The sequence below is a fragment of the Desmodus rotundus genome, chromosome 7 (genome assembly GCF_022682495.2).
Source record: "Desmodus rotundus isolate HL8 chromosome 7, HLdesRot8A.1, whole genome shotgun sequence".
NCBI lineage: Eukaryota > Metazoa > Chordata > Mammalia > Chiroptera > Phyllostomidae > Desmodus > Desmodus rotundus.
The window spans coordinates 2,803,497-2,820,834 of NC_071393.1; the positions used below are offsets into that span (position 1 = coordinate 2,803,497).

General features: G+C 53.4%; 1 protein-coding gene across 3 annotated transcripts in view; it reads right to left on the reverse strand.

Annotated features, from left to right (window-relative positions):
• Positions 1-17,338, reverse strand: part of DNAH10 (dynein axonemal heavy chain 10) — a 132,318-nt gene that overhangs the window by 81,051 nt on the left and 33,929 nt on the right. For all 3 annotated transcript variants that reach the window (XM_045200470.3, XM_045200472.2, XM_045200473.2), the window contains 10 exons: positions 15,006-15,106; positions 13,859-13,967; positions 11,672-11,787; positions 11,363-11,579; positions 10,707-10,864; positions 9,829-10,059; positions 7,830-8,020; positions 6,799-6,997; positions 4,038-4,232; positions 1,738-1,908 (listed from right to left, as the gene is read on the reverse strand). In XM_045200470.3, coding sequence (XP_045056405.3) covers positions 1,738-1,908; positions 4,038-4,232; positions 6,799-6,997; positions 7,830-8,020; positions 9,829-10,059; positions 10,707-10,864; positions 11,363-11,579; positions 11,672-11,787; positions 13,859-13,967; positions 15,006-15,106 — 1,688 coding nt within the window. The remainder of the gene's footprint in view (positions 1-1,737; positions 1,909-4,037; positions 4,233-6,798; positions 6,998-7,829; positions 8,021-9,828; positions 10,060-10,706; positions 10,865-11,362; positions 11,580-11,671; positions 11,788-13,858; positions 13,968-15,005; positions 15,107-17,338) is intronic.

Here is a 17,338-nt window from a genome sequence, read left to right on the forward strand (position 1 = left end):
CATGGAATGCTCCAAACTGCCTTATCATTGCAGACTATGTACATTCACTTGACTGACCATTAGAAATTCTGAAATCTGGCCTAGACATGAATTGTGTATGTGTGCATGCCATTGAGATTTTATAATTATTACACATTTTTAAATGGTGGTAAAACAGACATAAGACACAATCGACTACTTTGAGCACTTTAACCGCACAGTTCGGCAGCATGAAGCACACGCACGTGGCTGCGCACCCATCGCCCCAGCCGCCTCCGGAACGCCCTCATCGTCGCACCCGGAAACTCTGGGCCTGCCCCCCGCCCTGATGAGCGCCCCTCTACTCTGTCTGCCAATCTGACCACTCCAACTCCTCGCGGAAGGGGAACCACACAGCTGTCCTTTTGTGACTGGCTCATTTCACCTAACAGGATGTCCCTGAGGCTCTTCCAGGCTGCAGCAGGTGTCAGATTTCTTTCCCGTTCAAGGCTGAATAATGGTTCCCCATTTCACCCACGGACCACACTTTGCTAATCTGTTCACCCATCAATGGACACTTGGGTTCTTCCCACCCCTCGGCTGCTGAGAACAAGCTGCCGTGATCACAGGTGTGCAGATGTTCCTCAAGGTCCTGATTTCAGTTCTTCTGGGCGTCTACCCAGAAGTGGAATCGTGGGGCCACAGGGGCTGGGCCTGCACTTCAGAAGCATTTCCCCACTCTCATCTGGGTGTGAGGAGTGGGGGAGGATAACTGCCCCCGACCAAAGGCCCTGGCCCCCGGAGCTGTACATACGCTGCATCACGTGACGAAGGGGACTGGAGGCCGCAGAGAGCACGAAGGCTGCCAGTCCACTGACCATGACGCAGGGAGACGCCCCCTGCATTGTCCGGGTGGGGGCTGCACTCACAAGGGCCCTTAAAGCAGGAGGAGGGGCAGAGTGGTGAGGGTAGGACCGGCCACGGCTGGCTTTGAAGGTGGGAAGAGACCACGCACCTCCAGAAACCAGAAACCACTGGGGAATGAACCCCCCAGAGGCTCCAGAAAGGAACACGGCCCTACTGGTTGATGCTTCGGTGTAAACCCAACGAAACGGTGGCCGGCTTCCGCCCGTTAGAACTGAACGCAAGACAACAAATTGGTGTAGTTTCCGGCACCGAAGTTTGTGGTGATTTGCAACAGCAGCAGTGGAAGACTAACACAGCGGGCGGCCACGAGACCCTTATTCTACCCTCCCTCGCGTCAGTCCACTGGTTGCCTGTACCCTCACTTCATTTTCTGAACAGAACACAAGCACTGGTAGCAATAAATTTCTGGCTCTCCCACTAGACACTCACTCCTTTAAGGGCAGAGTCTGAGTGTTACTCTCCTGTCTCTCGGTGCCTGACACTGCACGGGGAACACGCAAGCGCTGGATGCGCTCTCTGAGCGAACGTGTGAACACACGTATGACCTCTGCTCGGGTCAGCTGCGATCACCGCTGCCATCGCGGTGACTGCTGCTACGCCGCACTCGCCCAGGGCCCGCCCCAATCACAGCGTGAGGTGTGTCCTGTGACACCGGGTACATTCTCACGGAGACCTCGCCACTGAAGAGACAAACCCACTTTGCTCTGGTTCCCTGCATTACGTGACGTACTTGGGAAAACCCCACCGTTTCTCTGCATTTAGATGGAAAAGACAGGCAACAGTACGATTCAATTGTTCACATTTTGCCAAGTACATTTTTACTGTGACAGCAGCTATATACTTCTCATTTACCTCTTTACAATACTGGGCAAGAATATCGTTAAATTTCATCATCATTTGTCGATTAATAGCCTCCCGTGAACGAATATGCTTAAACTTTAAAAGCATGTCAAATGCTGCCTCAGCTGATCGAAGCGTCTTAAAAGATTCATCAATAAAATTTTTTGCTTCTTTCTCAATAACCTGCCAAACAAAAAAAGTCAAGAATACATTCCAATGTCATTATCCTGCAAAAGCAAAGTGGTTAAAAAAAAAAAAAGAGCAAAAAGCCGACGGGTGCCCCAGGGGGCCCCCAGGACAGTAGTGGGGGTGGTGTCCAGTTCGCAGCTGGAGACGGGCTGCTTGGGTCCCAGCGCTCCCCTCGGCCAGTCCAGACGAGAGGAAAGGAAGGTTTTAAAGTGTAAACGTACGGAGACAGAGAAACGGGAGAGGGCACAGCAGTAGAGGAGGCAGTTCAGGGGTTTTTGGAGAGAGAGTGACTAACTTTACAGAAGGCAGAAAATCACCCCTCACTCTGGCAACTGGGGTCCTGTATGCTCCCCAGGAAACCTCTGGGAGGCTGAGCTCTGGAGGCACCAGGAAGAGGAGGGGCAAACAAGGGTTCCTTCTCCACCTCACGCAGCCCGGCCCCGGTGCGCCTTCCACACCCCCACCCCACTCTTTAAAAAGGGAAAGGCTAATGCTAGAAAAATTAAATCGGAATGACATCAGACTTCTGGTAACACTGGGAGAGAGACATTAGTGATGAATGCCTTTAAACTTCTGAAGGAAAGTTATTTTCAACCTTGAATTCTATACCTGTTGTTGCAGAATCCACAAATACAAAACTCAAAAAATGTATATTCCATGAAACACATTTAGTAACTTCCTGGAAACTTCTTAGCAAGTTACTAAGCAATGTGTTCCCGCAAAACAAAGAAGTAAACAAGGACAGAGGAGGGTGTGAAGTCTAGAGCACAGGCCCCAGCAGAGGCGAGGGAAGACAGAGCGTGGGGCACCTGCTCTGAGAGCAGACAGTGAGGGGTGGGGGGCGGGGGGCAGAGCAGCAGCGGGCTCTGGGAGAGGGGCCCCCTGGAAAACAACGGCACTGCTGTGCTCCAGCAAAGGGGGCCCACTATTGGTAGGTGTGTGGCTGAGATGTTAGAGCAACTGGAAAAAACAAATAAAGCAAAGGTAAGTTGAGCAGGGGAATGCAAAAGAAAAGCAACGACAAGCTCCAGGAAAAGGAAGAGTTGGACAGGAAGGGCAGCGTGGCTGGGGTGGGCTTCCTGAGTCGGCAGTGAGTGGCGTCTGCACAGGCACAGTAAGTAAACTCTGACCGCTAATTTAACCGAAAGTTATCACAAAACTATGTTAGACGGCAGCAAGGCCAAGGGGGGCAGTAGGAATGGGACAGTCAAGTCTGAGAAGGAAATAACCACACTGGCACGCCCTTTCCTTTGGGAAACACAGGTTGCAGAAACCGCTGGCAGAAGTGGGGATGGAGAGGGCTCAGCTCGGGGCTGCTTGTTCTCATTATGCGCCCTTTAGTATTGCAAGCAGCTTTGGTGAAAAGTTCAGTTTAAGAATGACTGACACTTACAATGAAATAGAAGCTGAGAATAATTCGATACAGTTAAAAGGAAAGCATTTATATAACCAAGCAGGACTATCTGGGCTTGTCCTCGTAAAGAGATGTTCTGGGATTAAAAAGCAATTACTCGAGACACAACGTGGAGGCAGTGTTTCCCCACCAAGTGGGAGGGAGCCGCATATTACACCTGGTGCAGTGAGGTCACACCCTCCCCTCCAGACCCACCCCGGAAGTTCTGCCGCCCCACACTGCATGCCAGAACCTCCTGTAGCACCCCCTCCCCAGCCCGACCCACCAGTGCTGTGGCCAGAAAAACCTCACTGAAGTTTAATTCCTATTATATCGCTCCCTTGGCCAGCAGCCTTCAAGGCTCCTACTGCTGACTGAATCGAGTCCCACTTCTCAGCCAGGCCCTCCTATGCCCCCCCCAAGGACACGCCCCGCCCAGCACGGTGGAGACGCTACTGTGACCAGTGCGACTTAAACTCACTCCGCTCAGGGAGGAGGCGTGGGAACAGAGAAGACTGGGGAACGGATGCTCGCTTTTGTCCTGCGCTCTTCTGTGTTGATTCCATGTTTTGTCTTTTTTTGTTTTTTTACGAAAGTGCAGGTATTAATCTTTGTGGTTGAAAAGAAAACCCAAGAACTCTAGGCATAACGAAATAACCCGACCAACTTAATGAGGAAAACCACGGTGTCCGCGTCTAAGGTCAGATCACCAGAGCAGGAGGTTACTTGCCAGAACTTCCACCTTGAAGTCATCCATCACGTATTTCCAGTACTGTGAGGACTTGATGCTGAAGGGGTCAAAGGTCAGGTTTTCCATGGGGGTGACCAGGCTGTCCACCCTGCACAGGACATCATCGATGCGCTTGGGATCCCCTGTCACTGCCTTGAGTTCTGGACCAAATATGTTATAAAATTCCTCCATCACCTGTCCAAGCACACAGAACACAAGGAGGTCACCTTTCGGTTCTGCACGGAACGTCCTCACTGCAAGCGCACCGAACACCGAGACCTGTCTGAGGACAGGAACCACGCCACACCGGCGAGCCCCTCCCGGGCCGAGCCCTACGGTGCCATGTGGGGCTGTGCCCCTTGCACGCAGGACAGACCCAGACACCCTGACACCATCCTCCAGTCGGCCCATTCGGGCCTTCCCTCCCCTCGCCCCTCCCCAGAACTCCTCTCCCGCTGCCACCCTGCAGCCACTCGGGCCTCTTTCAGTCCCACCTCCGTCTCTGCCCCGGGACCTTCCCACCTGCAGGCCAAAGTGCCCCGCCAGCACTGCTCGTCACTAGTTACCCCTTTATCAAGTCTGGCCCTTCCGAAGCGATCACAGGGACCCTCCCTGCTCATGGGACTCACTGCCACCGTCGCTGTGTCTGTGTGACTATCGCACCTTCCACCTTCCTCCTCTACGGGACTCTGCGAAGCCATGGACCAGCGGCACGTCTGCCCGGGCAGCGTGCGGCCCGGGCAGGTGCACAGGCTCAGAAAGGCCAGGTTTAAGGGCCTGCTATTCCCATCTTCAATTTCTTAGTAATTTTACCTTTGAACTTGGGCTTTCTGGTGAAGTCGAATGGGAGGATGGTATGCGCACGTGCGAAGGAGAGACAAGTAGCACCTGTGGGTTCCCTGTTCCCATGCATCCTATTCTCATACAGTGCTGGTGCCCCACCATGAGCACACGATTCCAGGGGACCCGCTGCACGTGGGACTTCAGGGAGACTCAGAGCCAGGACAGATTTACGAGTGAGTCACATTTACAAGTGAGCAGGACACTGACAGCTGGGAGAGACCACGTTTTCCCTTCAAACCAGACCTCACTGCAAACACAGAGGGAAGGCTGAGAAACGTTCTGAGAAACCGACCCAACCAAGGGGCCCGGCGCCACATTGCTGCTGGACCTGTCCCTGCCCCCCACCATGTTAGCCAAGTCCTCGCACTGAAGACAGCGACGCAGAAGGGAACGCAGAGACAGGCAAACACACAGCTCATCTCCTTTCAGTCCTTCCTCCCCCTAAGAAGCGATAGGAAGAGAACACAGGTGGAAGAGAAGTGCACACACCGAGTGAAGCAAAGCCGGCTGGCTCACAGTGAGCGCAGCACCCCCACTGTCCTGGCAACGAGGACACGCACACGCTCATGCGAGCTACAAACGGTCTGTGTCGTCTCGGTGACTCCACACTCAATGCAAATGCTCATCTACTTGCACTTTAACTCAACACTGCAATTCAGGGGTGAATGGTAAAATCCACACTGACATTTTAAACACTTCTCTACTCTCTCGACTTTGCTACAGTCACGAAAGTCAAGCAAACAAATAAAAAAGCTGTGCCGACTGAGAAATGCCAGAAGAAAAACTTCACATTCTGACACTTTTAACAGCATTTTCCCCTGCACCGGGCCTTGCAGTCCCGTGGCCAGCCTGGTGAGTGCTCACCACCGAGTCTCCAGCAACAGGCCCGGCGCCTGGCACACGGTGCGTTCTCGGGACACATGCACACAAGCGGATGGACCTTCGTGGCACCAGGGGGCCCTGAGCACGCTCATTCAGGAAAGAGTGGGGTCGGAGTGGCAGGGAGGCACAGCAGGTGTGCAGCGGCTGAAGCGGTGGGCAGTGATGATGCGGTTTAAGGAGAATGAAGAGCGAAGCTCTCAGACCACCTTTAAGGAATTCCAATAGTTAATGGAAAGACAGAGGAGGGTTTCTGCAAAGGTCACTTGAGGAGCAACCAGAGGTCAGAGAGAAGCCCAAGGGGGAAGGAGGATGTCACAGAAGACAAGGAAAAGCCACAGAGGTCTTGCGTGCTCTGGATATTCTGGTACATTCCGTGTGCCCTCTGTCTCCCCGCTGCTCCCTGACGTGGAGAGGCCCCCTGTCAGCAAGCCACTGCTAGAATGGATTCGGTGGGCTCGGGTTAGCCAGGGCCCCCTCTGAACGTTTTCCGGTTTGTCATTTGCTGAAAATAGCTGGGAAATAGTTACCTTTATCTCTTCAGTCAAGAGGAAAACTCAGTCTGGGGTCACTGTGCATGTCACCACCGCTACAGTGGCGGCACGGACCCGGGTTAACACTGCAGGGACGCAAGGACCTTGGCACCTGCACCGACCAGTCCTGGCACACTGTTCCTACCCGAGGCCCTCAGCATTTCTGCCCGAACACCTGCCCTTGGGCGTGATCAGCTGGGTGTGTGGCCAAGAATCTGGCCAAGGCTTTAATCTAGGTCACGAGCTCTCCCCGAATTCTCAGGAATTCTTGGGAAGACTGAATTCCCAAGCGCTGGTTTTTGGACACAGTGTGATCCATAGGCCTGTCTCTCCCTCTGCCCCTATGATCTTGCAACAATGTGCCTTATCACTTGTGAGTTTACAGGCAAAGCAACTTCCCAAATAAAAGGGTATAAATGTCTTAAAAAAAAAAAAAAAAAAAGCCAACTGTTTTCCAACTAGCCCCCTGCACATGTGCTAAAGCAGACGCACTCCAGCCTCCCTACCTGCAGAATGTTGGAGAGGTCCTGGCAGATACTGGCCATGTAATCCGTCCGCTCAAATAGCCGTTTCCGGTCAAACTCCCACCGGGCTTCTCTCCCTGAAGCCTCGATCTTGGCCCTGGTTTCAAAATAGGCCCTCTTCCACAGGACAAGGGTCTTCTTGGCCTCCGTGGCTTTGTGCTGTGCGCTCGCTCGGTTTTCCCTGTCATCAGAGAGACCCGATGAAGCGGGGACAGACATGCGGTGGCTCTGGGCCAAAGCCCCCCAGGGGGAGCAGGGCTCCAAGGGGCCAAGCCGACCTGAGGAGCAGAGCCCCCAATTCACAGCCTCTTCACGAGAAGCTCCCCGGGCGAGTGGCTGCTCTGTCACAATCTGCATGGATGTGACAGCAAGTCCAGGCTGCGGCCAAGGCTGACCTCGACACCAGCTGCCCACCCAAGCTGAGGCTCGCCCAGGGAGCTTTCTGACCGAGCTGGAAGGGGGCAGGTGGCCTTGGGTCCCAGACTCGATGTTGACAGTAGGAGTTGCCACACCGGAGCAAAACGATGAGACCGAGAGTTTGGTGCCTGTGTCACCTACACAGATGATTTTTATGGCCCAGCTCTGACCTGCAGTCCAGGCGTCGGGCCAGGACGAACTGAGGACTGCCGTCTGCTCTGCCCGGGCTGAGACAGAGCACCACCGCCAACTGGGGGGCTCCTTGCCCCCTGCCGGGCTTAGGGTTTTTTTGTTTTTTTTTTTTTAAGGAAGTGGAAAAAGATCTGTGTCTCTTTCAACATTTGTCCCTCAGAGGCTCTTCCACCTCAGGGGTCTGGGGTCAGAACTCAGGACTTCCTGACCCCGTGCCTCGGTCTCTCTGAAGATCTGAGTAAAATAAAGTCACCAAGCACCCACACAGTGGGCGACACCTCAGCCACAAAAGGGACAGAGCACTGACACCTGCCACAGCGTGGGCAAACCTTGGAAACACACGCTGAGCAGGAGACGCTGGACAGAAAACAGTCTCAGGGCACGAGAGCGTCGCCCCTCCTCACTTGAACAGGGTCCGAAGGTTGACCACTCGGCAGACCCGCTCGGCGATCTCCCAGGCGATCCGCTCCATGAGTGGGATCATCCTCTCGTCCTTGTTGTAGTGCCGGGAGATGATCCACACCATCCGCAGCGCGCTCATCATGGACGGGATGGTGTCCAGGACGACGGAAAAGCTGGACCCATGCGTGAGGTTCTGAGCGGGAGACACACACGGGAGAGAGGGCAGAGCCAGCAGACTTAGCCTCGAGGCCAAAGAGATCGGTACAGCCAGAGAGGGGGGGGCTTCGCTCTCCTCAGTCCCCCCGCACATACTTACTACGGGAGAAAGTGGTGAGCAAGCAAGTTTAAAATAGGCCTATACGGACTGTCGTGGAGAGATTCACAATCAAGCAGATAAGGCAACGTGCAGAAGTGCTATAAAGTGTGCGTGCACACACAGCTTCTGCACATGTAAACAAGAGTGCCAGCAAATGCGTCGGAGCTGCCACTCTGCAGGACCATAGCCAGTGCTCTCCCAGGTGTGTGTCCCCTGGCAAGAAGTGCGACGATCCCGGCAGCACTCGGAACTTACAGAACTGTGCTCATTCTGATGCATGTTGGGGAAACAGGGAAACACAGGGAACTGGCAGGTGAAGCCCATGACGGCAGAGGCGCCACCGTCTAAGACGAGGCCAAGTTTCACGCTCGCACACACATGCACACACAAATACCGTGAGTCAATCTGAAGTCAATGTAAAGGAAGGGAGGGCAGAACGCGGGGGAGCGGCACAGGAGGGACAGACGGGAGCCTCGTCCCCTGAGCTCCACACGTCACTCCTTCTGCAGAAGAGGAGATGCTGCCGTCACACCAGCTCAGGGGTAGGCTCCACTTGGACTGCAAGCCCTCAGGCTCTACCAGAGGTCACACCAAGCCCACGCCATCCCTTGTATGTATGTGTGCATGTGTGTGCCCATGTACACGCACGTGCACATGTGAACATGTACTTATACTTGTCCCCCGTGGACAGCTAGGCTTGGGTTGGTTGCTTCCCTGATGCTGTTCTTGACATGCCAAGTGCTGTGGACGCCCACGCTCATTCGAAACTTCCAGCAACCGTATAAGCTAAGTTTTCTCCTCGTCCCCATTTTCCAGAAGAGGAAGGAGGCTGAGAGGTTGCATTCACAGACCTGGGCACTCGGGGCTGACCAGTGCTCACCACACACACATCGTGCCCTCGGGCATGCAAACGGGACTCTGGCCGCCCTCGTTCTTGGGACAAGAATAATGATTCCAGGACTTGGAACACCGTGCTTATGCGTAATAAATTCAGAGAAGAAAAGAACCCCCCGAAGGGAAGTGACCCCCGTGCGCTGCTGCTGGGAACCCTTTACCAGAATTACCACAGACCCACAGTTCTACCCCCAGGAACACACCCAGAAGAACTGAACGCAGGGACTCCAGCAGATCGTCCGTGCGCCCGCGTCACCGAGGCATGTTCACGCGTGGCCAGCGGGGAGTCACGGCCCGTAGCCATCACCAGGTGGTAGATAAACAAACCGGGGCCCCGGCACACAACGGAACACTGTGAGCCTTAGAGAGGAAGGGACTTCTGACCCGGGCTACCCTGCAACGGGCCCGGAAAACATGATGGTGAGTCCAGTAAACCAGACCCAGAAGGGCACACAGTGCCTGACCCCACCTCCGTGGGACCCCGCGACGGGCAAACCCGAGGGACAGGAGGTGGAGGAGAGGCTGCCAGGGGCTGGGCAGCGGGGGCAATTGCTGTCTGAGGGGCACGGAGTTTGTGCTGGGGACTCTGGAGAGGCTCTGGACGTAGGCAGTGCTGACAGGCACATGGCACTGGGCATGTATTTAATGCCACTGAACTGTGTACTTACAGGTGGTTAAAATAATGAACGTTATGTATCTCTACGACGATCTTTAGAATGCTGAATTTTTTAAAGAGACATTAACCCCACGTGAGATCTAATCTACAGAGGCGGCGTTCCAAAGCATGGCACCTTGAAATGACGCTCCACTGTGGAAAGGAACCGCACGTTGTCCGAGGCCTCCGTGTGCAACTTGAATAATTCCGTGAAGACCGGCTGCAGGTTGGCCACGATCATGGAGTCTGCCTCCTTGATGACGTCCAAGACTTTCCTGACCGTGGGTAGCTTTGTTTGCTCATGGAGTGCACTGAGGGTGGCGTTCCTCTCCCTCCAGAACTCAATTTCGGCCAGAGGACCATTACCCTGAGAGGCAACAGGAACACACAGACAACTGCCATCGTTAGCGTGACACCTACGGCTGTTTCTCCAGCACCCGACCCTCTGTTCCCAAATGGTCCATAGAGGGGCCAAGCTGGACAAGGACTTTGGGGAAAAAACACTCGACCCAGGACAGTCGGATCAGAGTGAGTCCCAGGACTTTGGCTGGGAGTGCCAGACAAAGACACTCCATCTTTCTCCGGACAAGGAAGGAAATCAGCCTGAGGAGGAAGCGCCCACAGAGAGAAGGGTGGAGCGGAGAGTCACAGGGAAACACAGCCAGAGTCTTGATCAGACTATACCTGAAACCAGCATGCCTGTGGACTTTCCAGTTATGTGACTCAACAAGCTCTTTCTTATTTAAGCCGGCTGACTGGGTTTCCTATCTTTGGCTGCTGGAGCATCATGACTGACCACAGTACTACCTTAATCAATCCAGGAAGTAACCTGGCAGCACACCAATATCAGAGAGCCCCAGAACGGCATCTTGGGTATGTTTATATTGACCTTTTAAGGAGGTCACGAAGCAGTACAAAAAGAGGCTGGACCACACAGGGTGCAGACGCCTGGCTCTTTCTCAGGGAGGCGAGCGTGAGCTGCATCAGGGATGCTCGGAAGCATGCACAAGTTACCTGAGGCGTCTTTTTCAGCTGGCCCTCCACAGCCGCAGATATCTGATTCAGCCAGCTTATCACACTCTGCTCCAAGATTTCCACGGTTTCCGGGTCAGCTGCCAGGGCGGACACCTCTCCCTCCACACTGATGCTGGGCATTTCTAACTTGATCTCACCTAGTAGAATAAAAGTGCTCCATCACCCACCAGTTTGGGAAAAATGATTACAGGCGAAAACGTTCGAGTTAACCTGCTGGCTCTTCTGTCCACAGGTCAGTATGAAAAGGTGTGATACACCCCCTGCCCCATCTGTCTCTATTCCCATCTCTTCCGCGGGAATGAAAATGGAACAGTTTAGAGAACTGGATCATTGCCCCAGTGTCAACCTCAATCAAAGTAATTTAGTTATTTAAGACGCTCCTGAAGTTACAACCTAGTAACTTCTGTTTAAAAACTGAACCAACCAGAACTTAACAGATATTTGAGAAAACCCCCATCATGAAACGCAGTCCAAGATAAATCAGAAACAATGCCCTCAGGGGGAACCGAGGTGAAGCAGAGAAAATCTAAACAAGAACAATCGTAAATTAAAACAAAAAGGCTCCCGGACTCTTAAATCGCCTCTGAAAGCAAGTCCGTCAGGCTCAACCCAGAAGGACAGGAACAGGAGCTCGCCTTCAAGTTGCTGCATTGTTCTTTGTATGCTGTTTGCAAACTTCTGGATGTTCATTAGAAATTCATCCCGTATTAACTGAATGCTGTGATATTCTACTGCTTCCCCTGGCACACTGGGCAGGTCCACCTCATGCTCCAGGCGGTCAGAGGCTTCTCCAGGTATGGCTCCCATGGCTGCCTCCTTGTGCTGATTGAAGGACAAAGCCGGCAAGAACACCTGAAACGCCAAGTTTACCACACAGATCGTCAAACAAGAACCAGACGGCCTCGACCTCAGACACGCCGAGACCCCTCCTCTCCCGCCCTCACCTGGCATATGACGTCTTTCAGAAGAGGAAGCACGTGCGCGTTGATGACCCCGTACTCCAGCGTCTCAGGCATGGTCTCCATCGCCTCCTTCATGTCAACAGCCTCCGAGATCGCCTCTGAGAGGGAACAGGTTCGGGGGTGAGAGGAGTGGGGAGTGGCAGTTACCGCTCCCATGTGCCCTGGGACGTTCCGGCCATCGACGCAGAATACAGGCCACTTTCTAGTCAGACGGACGCCCTGACTTCTGAGAAACTGAAATGCGCACGGATGCCAGAGGTCCCGGGTTGGCACAAGCAGCGCCTGAGAAGCGCCCAGGTGAGCCGACCTGGCAGGGCGTCTGAAGCCGGACAAGAACAGAAGCAACTGGGGGCTCCTAAAAACACTGGCTGGGCTCCCTGCTGTGCCTGTCTCAGCCTCCCCAGTTCATTGGCAAAGTACCTTTTGAGCCACAGGGTCTTTATAAAGACATTTTTAGTAACAGTCCACCCTTCTGACTAGGTTTGACTGGATATGAATATATTTCACTGACCAATAGTCAATCATATGGCAGACATTCAAACGTCACTTGGACACTCCCCCCAGTCTCATTTTGGGGGGGGGGGGGAGGAAATACAACAAATACACCAATCAAAGCTGTGCACTGTTCTTTGCTTAACATATTTCTTTGTATCAAATGCGTCTTTATTTAAATTTATTTTAAAGGGAAACTGTCGGAACCCACTGTGAAAAAGAAAGAGAGCCTGACCTCAGTGAGAGAGCCCTAAAGAGGCACGTAAGGTGGGGGGAGCAGGAATGAAGCCGGGGCGATGCCAGGCACCCCGCCCAAGGGAGGCCTGTGTGCTGTGAGTCTCAACGTCATGCAGGGCGGCACCGCCCCAGGGCCAGCACCGCACCCGGGCGGTGAGCTCGGGAGACAGCACAAGGCTGCTCAGTGCTGACAGGCCTCTGCACGTCCTGATCTCCTGATCTTCTTGCTTGTTCCCACCCGCTGGAGGAGAGGGAACTGCAGAAGCTCAGTGCTCAGCTGAGAGGTCCCTTCCCAAAGCGCCATCGAAGTTCAGAACAAGGAAAGGAAACGTAAGAGTTGTCCTAAAATTTAGGGCCTGCCCTAAAATGCAGCGACACCCAGCCTCCATGAGGTGGAGGCCACGCAGAAGAAACAGGGGAGATGCAGGCGGGGAGAGAGGGGAATCGGTCTGCATGGATCCGGCAAGGGGGAGAGCAAGGTCAGAAGAGACCAGAGAGCAAGACACTGAGGGCGTCACTAAACACAACCCAGGTGGCGCCCAGGATGGCTGAGTGAGCGGGATGCACAGCAGGGACATTTCACCCCAGAGCTGCCCTGCAGGGTGAGCTGGGCCTCAAAGAAGCCACGCAGAGAGCACCCACCAAAGCTCATCTTACAACTCAGGGTCGTGTCATTTTGAATCTCCAACTAACAAATTATAAATAGAACTAAGAATAGATTAATACGGTCAGTTCTCATTATTCACAGCAGCTCCATTCTACAAAGTGCCAGAACGCTGAATCAAAGACTACTGAGCCACTGTTCCCAGGAGAAATGCAGGATTAGGCTCCTGTGAGCCTCTGGTCTCCAACCTGGCTTGGGCACAGTCCAGATGAAGACTCCTTAGTTGAGGGGTATCTCTACTGTTGACCTTACGCCCCACAGCACTCTCTCACGCCTCATTGAAGGAGTTTATCTAGCACTGTGGGCTTCCTCCCTAAGGCACAGCCCAGCCTCCCTGAGCTCAGGGACACTAGACGGCCTCACGCACTATGGTAGGCACCATTGTAAACAGTGAATCACCAACAGAGAGCACAGAAATGTGAAAACCGTAGCCCCAAACAGGTCACCGCAAGGGCACCTGTTCACGGTGAAGATACAACAAGAAGGCAGAGCATCGCCTCGTCCCAGCCACGTCCGTGGGGAGCACGCATGTGGGGTGACTGCTGTCTGTCCCTCGGCATGCGTCCCTGAATGACCTCAAAAGCATTACAGGCCTTGATTTAAGCATTACAAAAAAAAAATTGAGTTAGTAGGTAAATTTGCAACTATGAAATCCATGGAAAATGAGGACTATTCTAATAAAAAGTCACATTCTCAGAAAGCGCAGAGATTTACTCACACATGCACACAGGCGTGTGCAGACCCCCCACAACTGCAGGCACACACTGGAAACACACCTTTTGTATTTCTCAGGAAGAACACCACATTCTGGTCCAGGAACTCCTCGGGAACAGGAGTGCACAGCACGTGGAGATACATCTTCTCCACAATGTGTGTGACCGTTTTCTGAAACAAGAGGAGAAACCCCGTCACCCCGAGACTACCCCCCCCCACAGTCTAACATCCCCGAGCTGTCCCCTCAGTGCCATGTCCTGAGGTCACTCCCACACCACACAGATACAGCTGTTACCCAGCGGGCACCAGCGGTCACCCATGGGCTGAAACGCACTGGGACACTTCTGCTGACTTCCGACACAGCCGCCCAGGCCTGACCCAGCCTTGGGGGCAGGCCACACGCCTAGGGTGGGTCAGTGTGGCCTCGTTCAGCACGGGTCAGACTGAATGCTTGCATCCCAGCTTTAACTCCCCCCTCCCCCACCCCACCTCCACCCCGGGATCTGCACAGGAAAGGCCAGCTCAGCTGGCCTGGGCTGCCCAAACCCTGCACCTGCCGAGGTTTTCAGTCTGGCCTTTGACCAGCCCCTGGGTGACAACCTCCAAGACTGTGGAATGTCCTGCCTGACTTGGGGACTTGGGTCCTCCTGTTGGATAGTAGACACTAACAAAGTGACTTATGGTGATGCCACTTTCTGTCTGCCTGGGGCCCTGGCTCACACTTCAGCAGTCTGACCTCTGGGGTGCTGGAGACTGAGGAACCAAGGTCAGACACGCGGGCACCTCATGCCTATGTGACCCCCAGTGAAAACCCCGAACATCGAGGCTCAGGTGGGCTTCCCTGATTGGTAACACTTCATACATGTTGTCGCCCCGAGCTGCTGTGAAAATGGCTCTGTCCACGTCCTCCCCCCGGGAAGCTCGCTTGTGTCCCGCTGGCCTCTGCCCTGTTCACCTGTCCCTGTGGGCTCTGGCCCGCGTCCTCCCACTGAAATAAACTGCAGCCCCAAGTCCAGAAGCCTGTCTGGGCTCTGGGGGCCACTGGATGAAGCGTTCCACCTGAGGACAGCCTCTGGGCCCCCCCCCCGTACAGAAGTCTGTCGTCTCCACTCCCACACGGCGCATCCCTTGTCCGAGCTGTGTCGGTTACTCAGATGCATCAGAAGGCACAAAGTCCCACCGCCCCCGTGGGGAAGAAAGCACATGTACCTTGGCAGGCGAGTTTTCCAAATTCTCTTTGTCCGTTTCTGCATCCTCTGTGCCGATTAAAGACGGAAATGTGGAACTGTTTTTCAACAGCAAATTCTTAACTGCAAAACATTATTCAGCGAGCAAGATGCACCAATCAGAAAGCTGGGTTCCTTTCCATCATACCACACGCGCATTTTGTACAACATTCAACAGGCGTGGTTCCAAAAAGCTGTACTTGCATTTACAAATGGGTCTATCATGGCCCAGATTTACATTACAAGTAGGAGACTTGCACTGCGGTTTTGATGGGTCCTCAATCAGAGATTTAATGTGTGTGTGTGTGTGTGTGTGTGTGTCTTCTACTACAGTGTCCACTGAGTGACTTTCCAGTTTCACTTAAAAAAATTTGTCATCCCGATGAGAATCACAACTAACATAACATTTACTCCTTTTCCACTATGAAACTTGAAATTTGTGGAGGGGTGGAAAGAAAATAAAAATGATCACATATCTCTCAAGTCCACTGCTACAGGGACAGATCCAGAAACCCCGGGGGGCACTGTGCACAGCCCTGAAAGTTCGGACGAGTCCAGTAGTTACAGAGAAGAGAGACCTTTCCCGGACAGTTCACCTCTTACTTCGAAAGGCTCTCTGCACAGTCGGGGTGGCTTCAGAATCAAATCAACACGTGGGGTCTGAGCCCTCCCTACTACTTTACTGGTTTTCCCACCCACAGAAGTGGACAGCAACACCCCCTGACCAGACTCTGGAGGATCGGAGGCTAGTGTGGTGCGGCGCCTGGCATGCTGGCTGGCAGAAGAAGGCTTTACGGTCGGCAGCACTAACATTGTCAGAGCATGGGTAACAGCCCGAAGTCAAAAATACGCTTCAATGTTCACTCCGTGCCACCGAGCTGTACACATGGAAGGGGTTAAAATGGCAAGTTTTATGTGATGTATTATATTATCATGATAAAAAAAATGCACTTAAGTATTGACTTGGAGGTAACACTGTTTTGCTTTGCTGGAGACTTTCCTGACCTTTCTCTCCAAGCAGCTGCCTCCCACCCAAGTTTTCCTGTTCACAAGGTCACGGGGCGCGTTAGCAGGAGACCTCTGTTACTGTGGTTGCGGCCCCAGAACCACTGTCTATCTTATCAAAAGCCGACTTGGACAAGCCTTACTAGTAACGTACAGCCTTTCCTTCTACACTGGTAGTCCCCAGGCTTTACCATGGAGGGCATTATATTTTGGTCAAAATACATTCTTTTGAAAAACAAAGATGACTAGAAGAGACACTGAACGTAGCTAAAATCCCTTCTCCCCTCTGACTTTCAAATATTCAGGAGCTTTGTCGCCCTGATGAGTCTAATCTACAGCCTTTTCCATTCATGAGGGAAGACGAGTCAGGGATCGGAGGAAAGGGATGGGCAGCTCCACTGGCAACGTGGGTGGTGGGCAATGAGGCTTCTCTGTGTTCGACTACTGACATTTGGTCTGGGCCATTACTGGCCAGGGCTATCCTGTGCTTTGCAGGACCTTCAGCAGCATCCCTGGTCGCCACACACTAGGTGCCAGTAGCACCCACCTCCCAGCCGTGACAACCAAAAGTGTCTCCGGACAGAGCCAAATGTCCCCTAGGGGCCAGAGTGAGCCGCAGATGATAAAGACTGCTGCACAGACCTGGGTCAATACATGCAGCACTACAGGAGAAACGACCCGAAGCCTGCCGGGGACCTGCGGTGTCACGGCACACCCAAGCGTGGCTCCAGAGACTTCTCTGGCTTAGACCTCTCCACTGGTGAGCAGTGAAACCCCCGATGTGTGTCTCAGACTTGCCAGAAGAAATGGCGAGTGCGGTTCACACAGCGGGACACCTCCTGCACCGAGTGTGCACCACGGGCTCTGGGCTGAGCTGTCCGAGACGCTGCCTGGACAAGAATGGGTGTTTTACGTTCTGGATGACAGCTGGAATAGTGTCCACCCCCCTCAAAAGTCATGTCCACCCTGAACCTCAGAAGGTGAGCATTTTGGGAACGAGAGTCTTTGCAGATGTGATTAGTTAAGACAAGGTCATACTGGAGCAGGGTGGGCCCTAAATCCAGAGACTGGTGCCTTCATAAGAGTGTGGACGATGCCCTGGCTGGTGCGGCTCAGTGGATTCAGTATCGGCCTGTGAACCAAAGGGTAGTAGGTTCGATTCCCAGTCAGGGCACAGGCCTGGGCTGTGGGCCAGCTCCACAGTAGGGGGCGTGTGAGAGGCAACCACACATTGATGTTTCTCTCCTTCTCTCTCCTTTCCCCTCTCTAAAACAAAATAAAAATCTTTTTTAAAAAGAGTGTGATGGAATG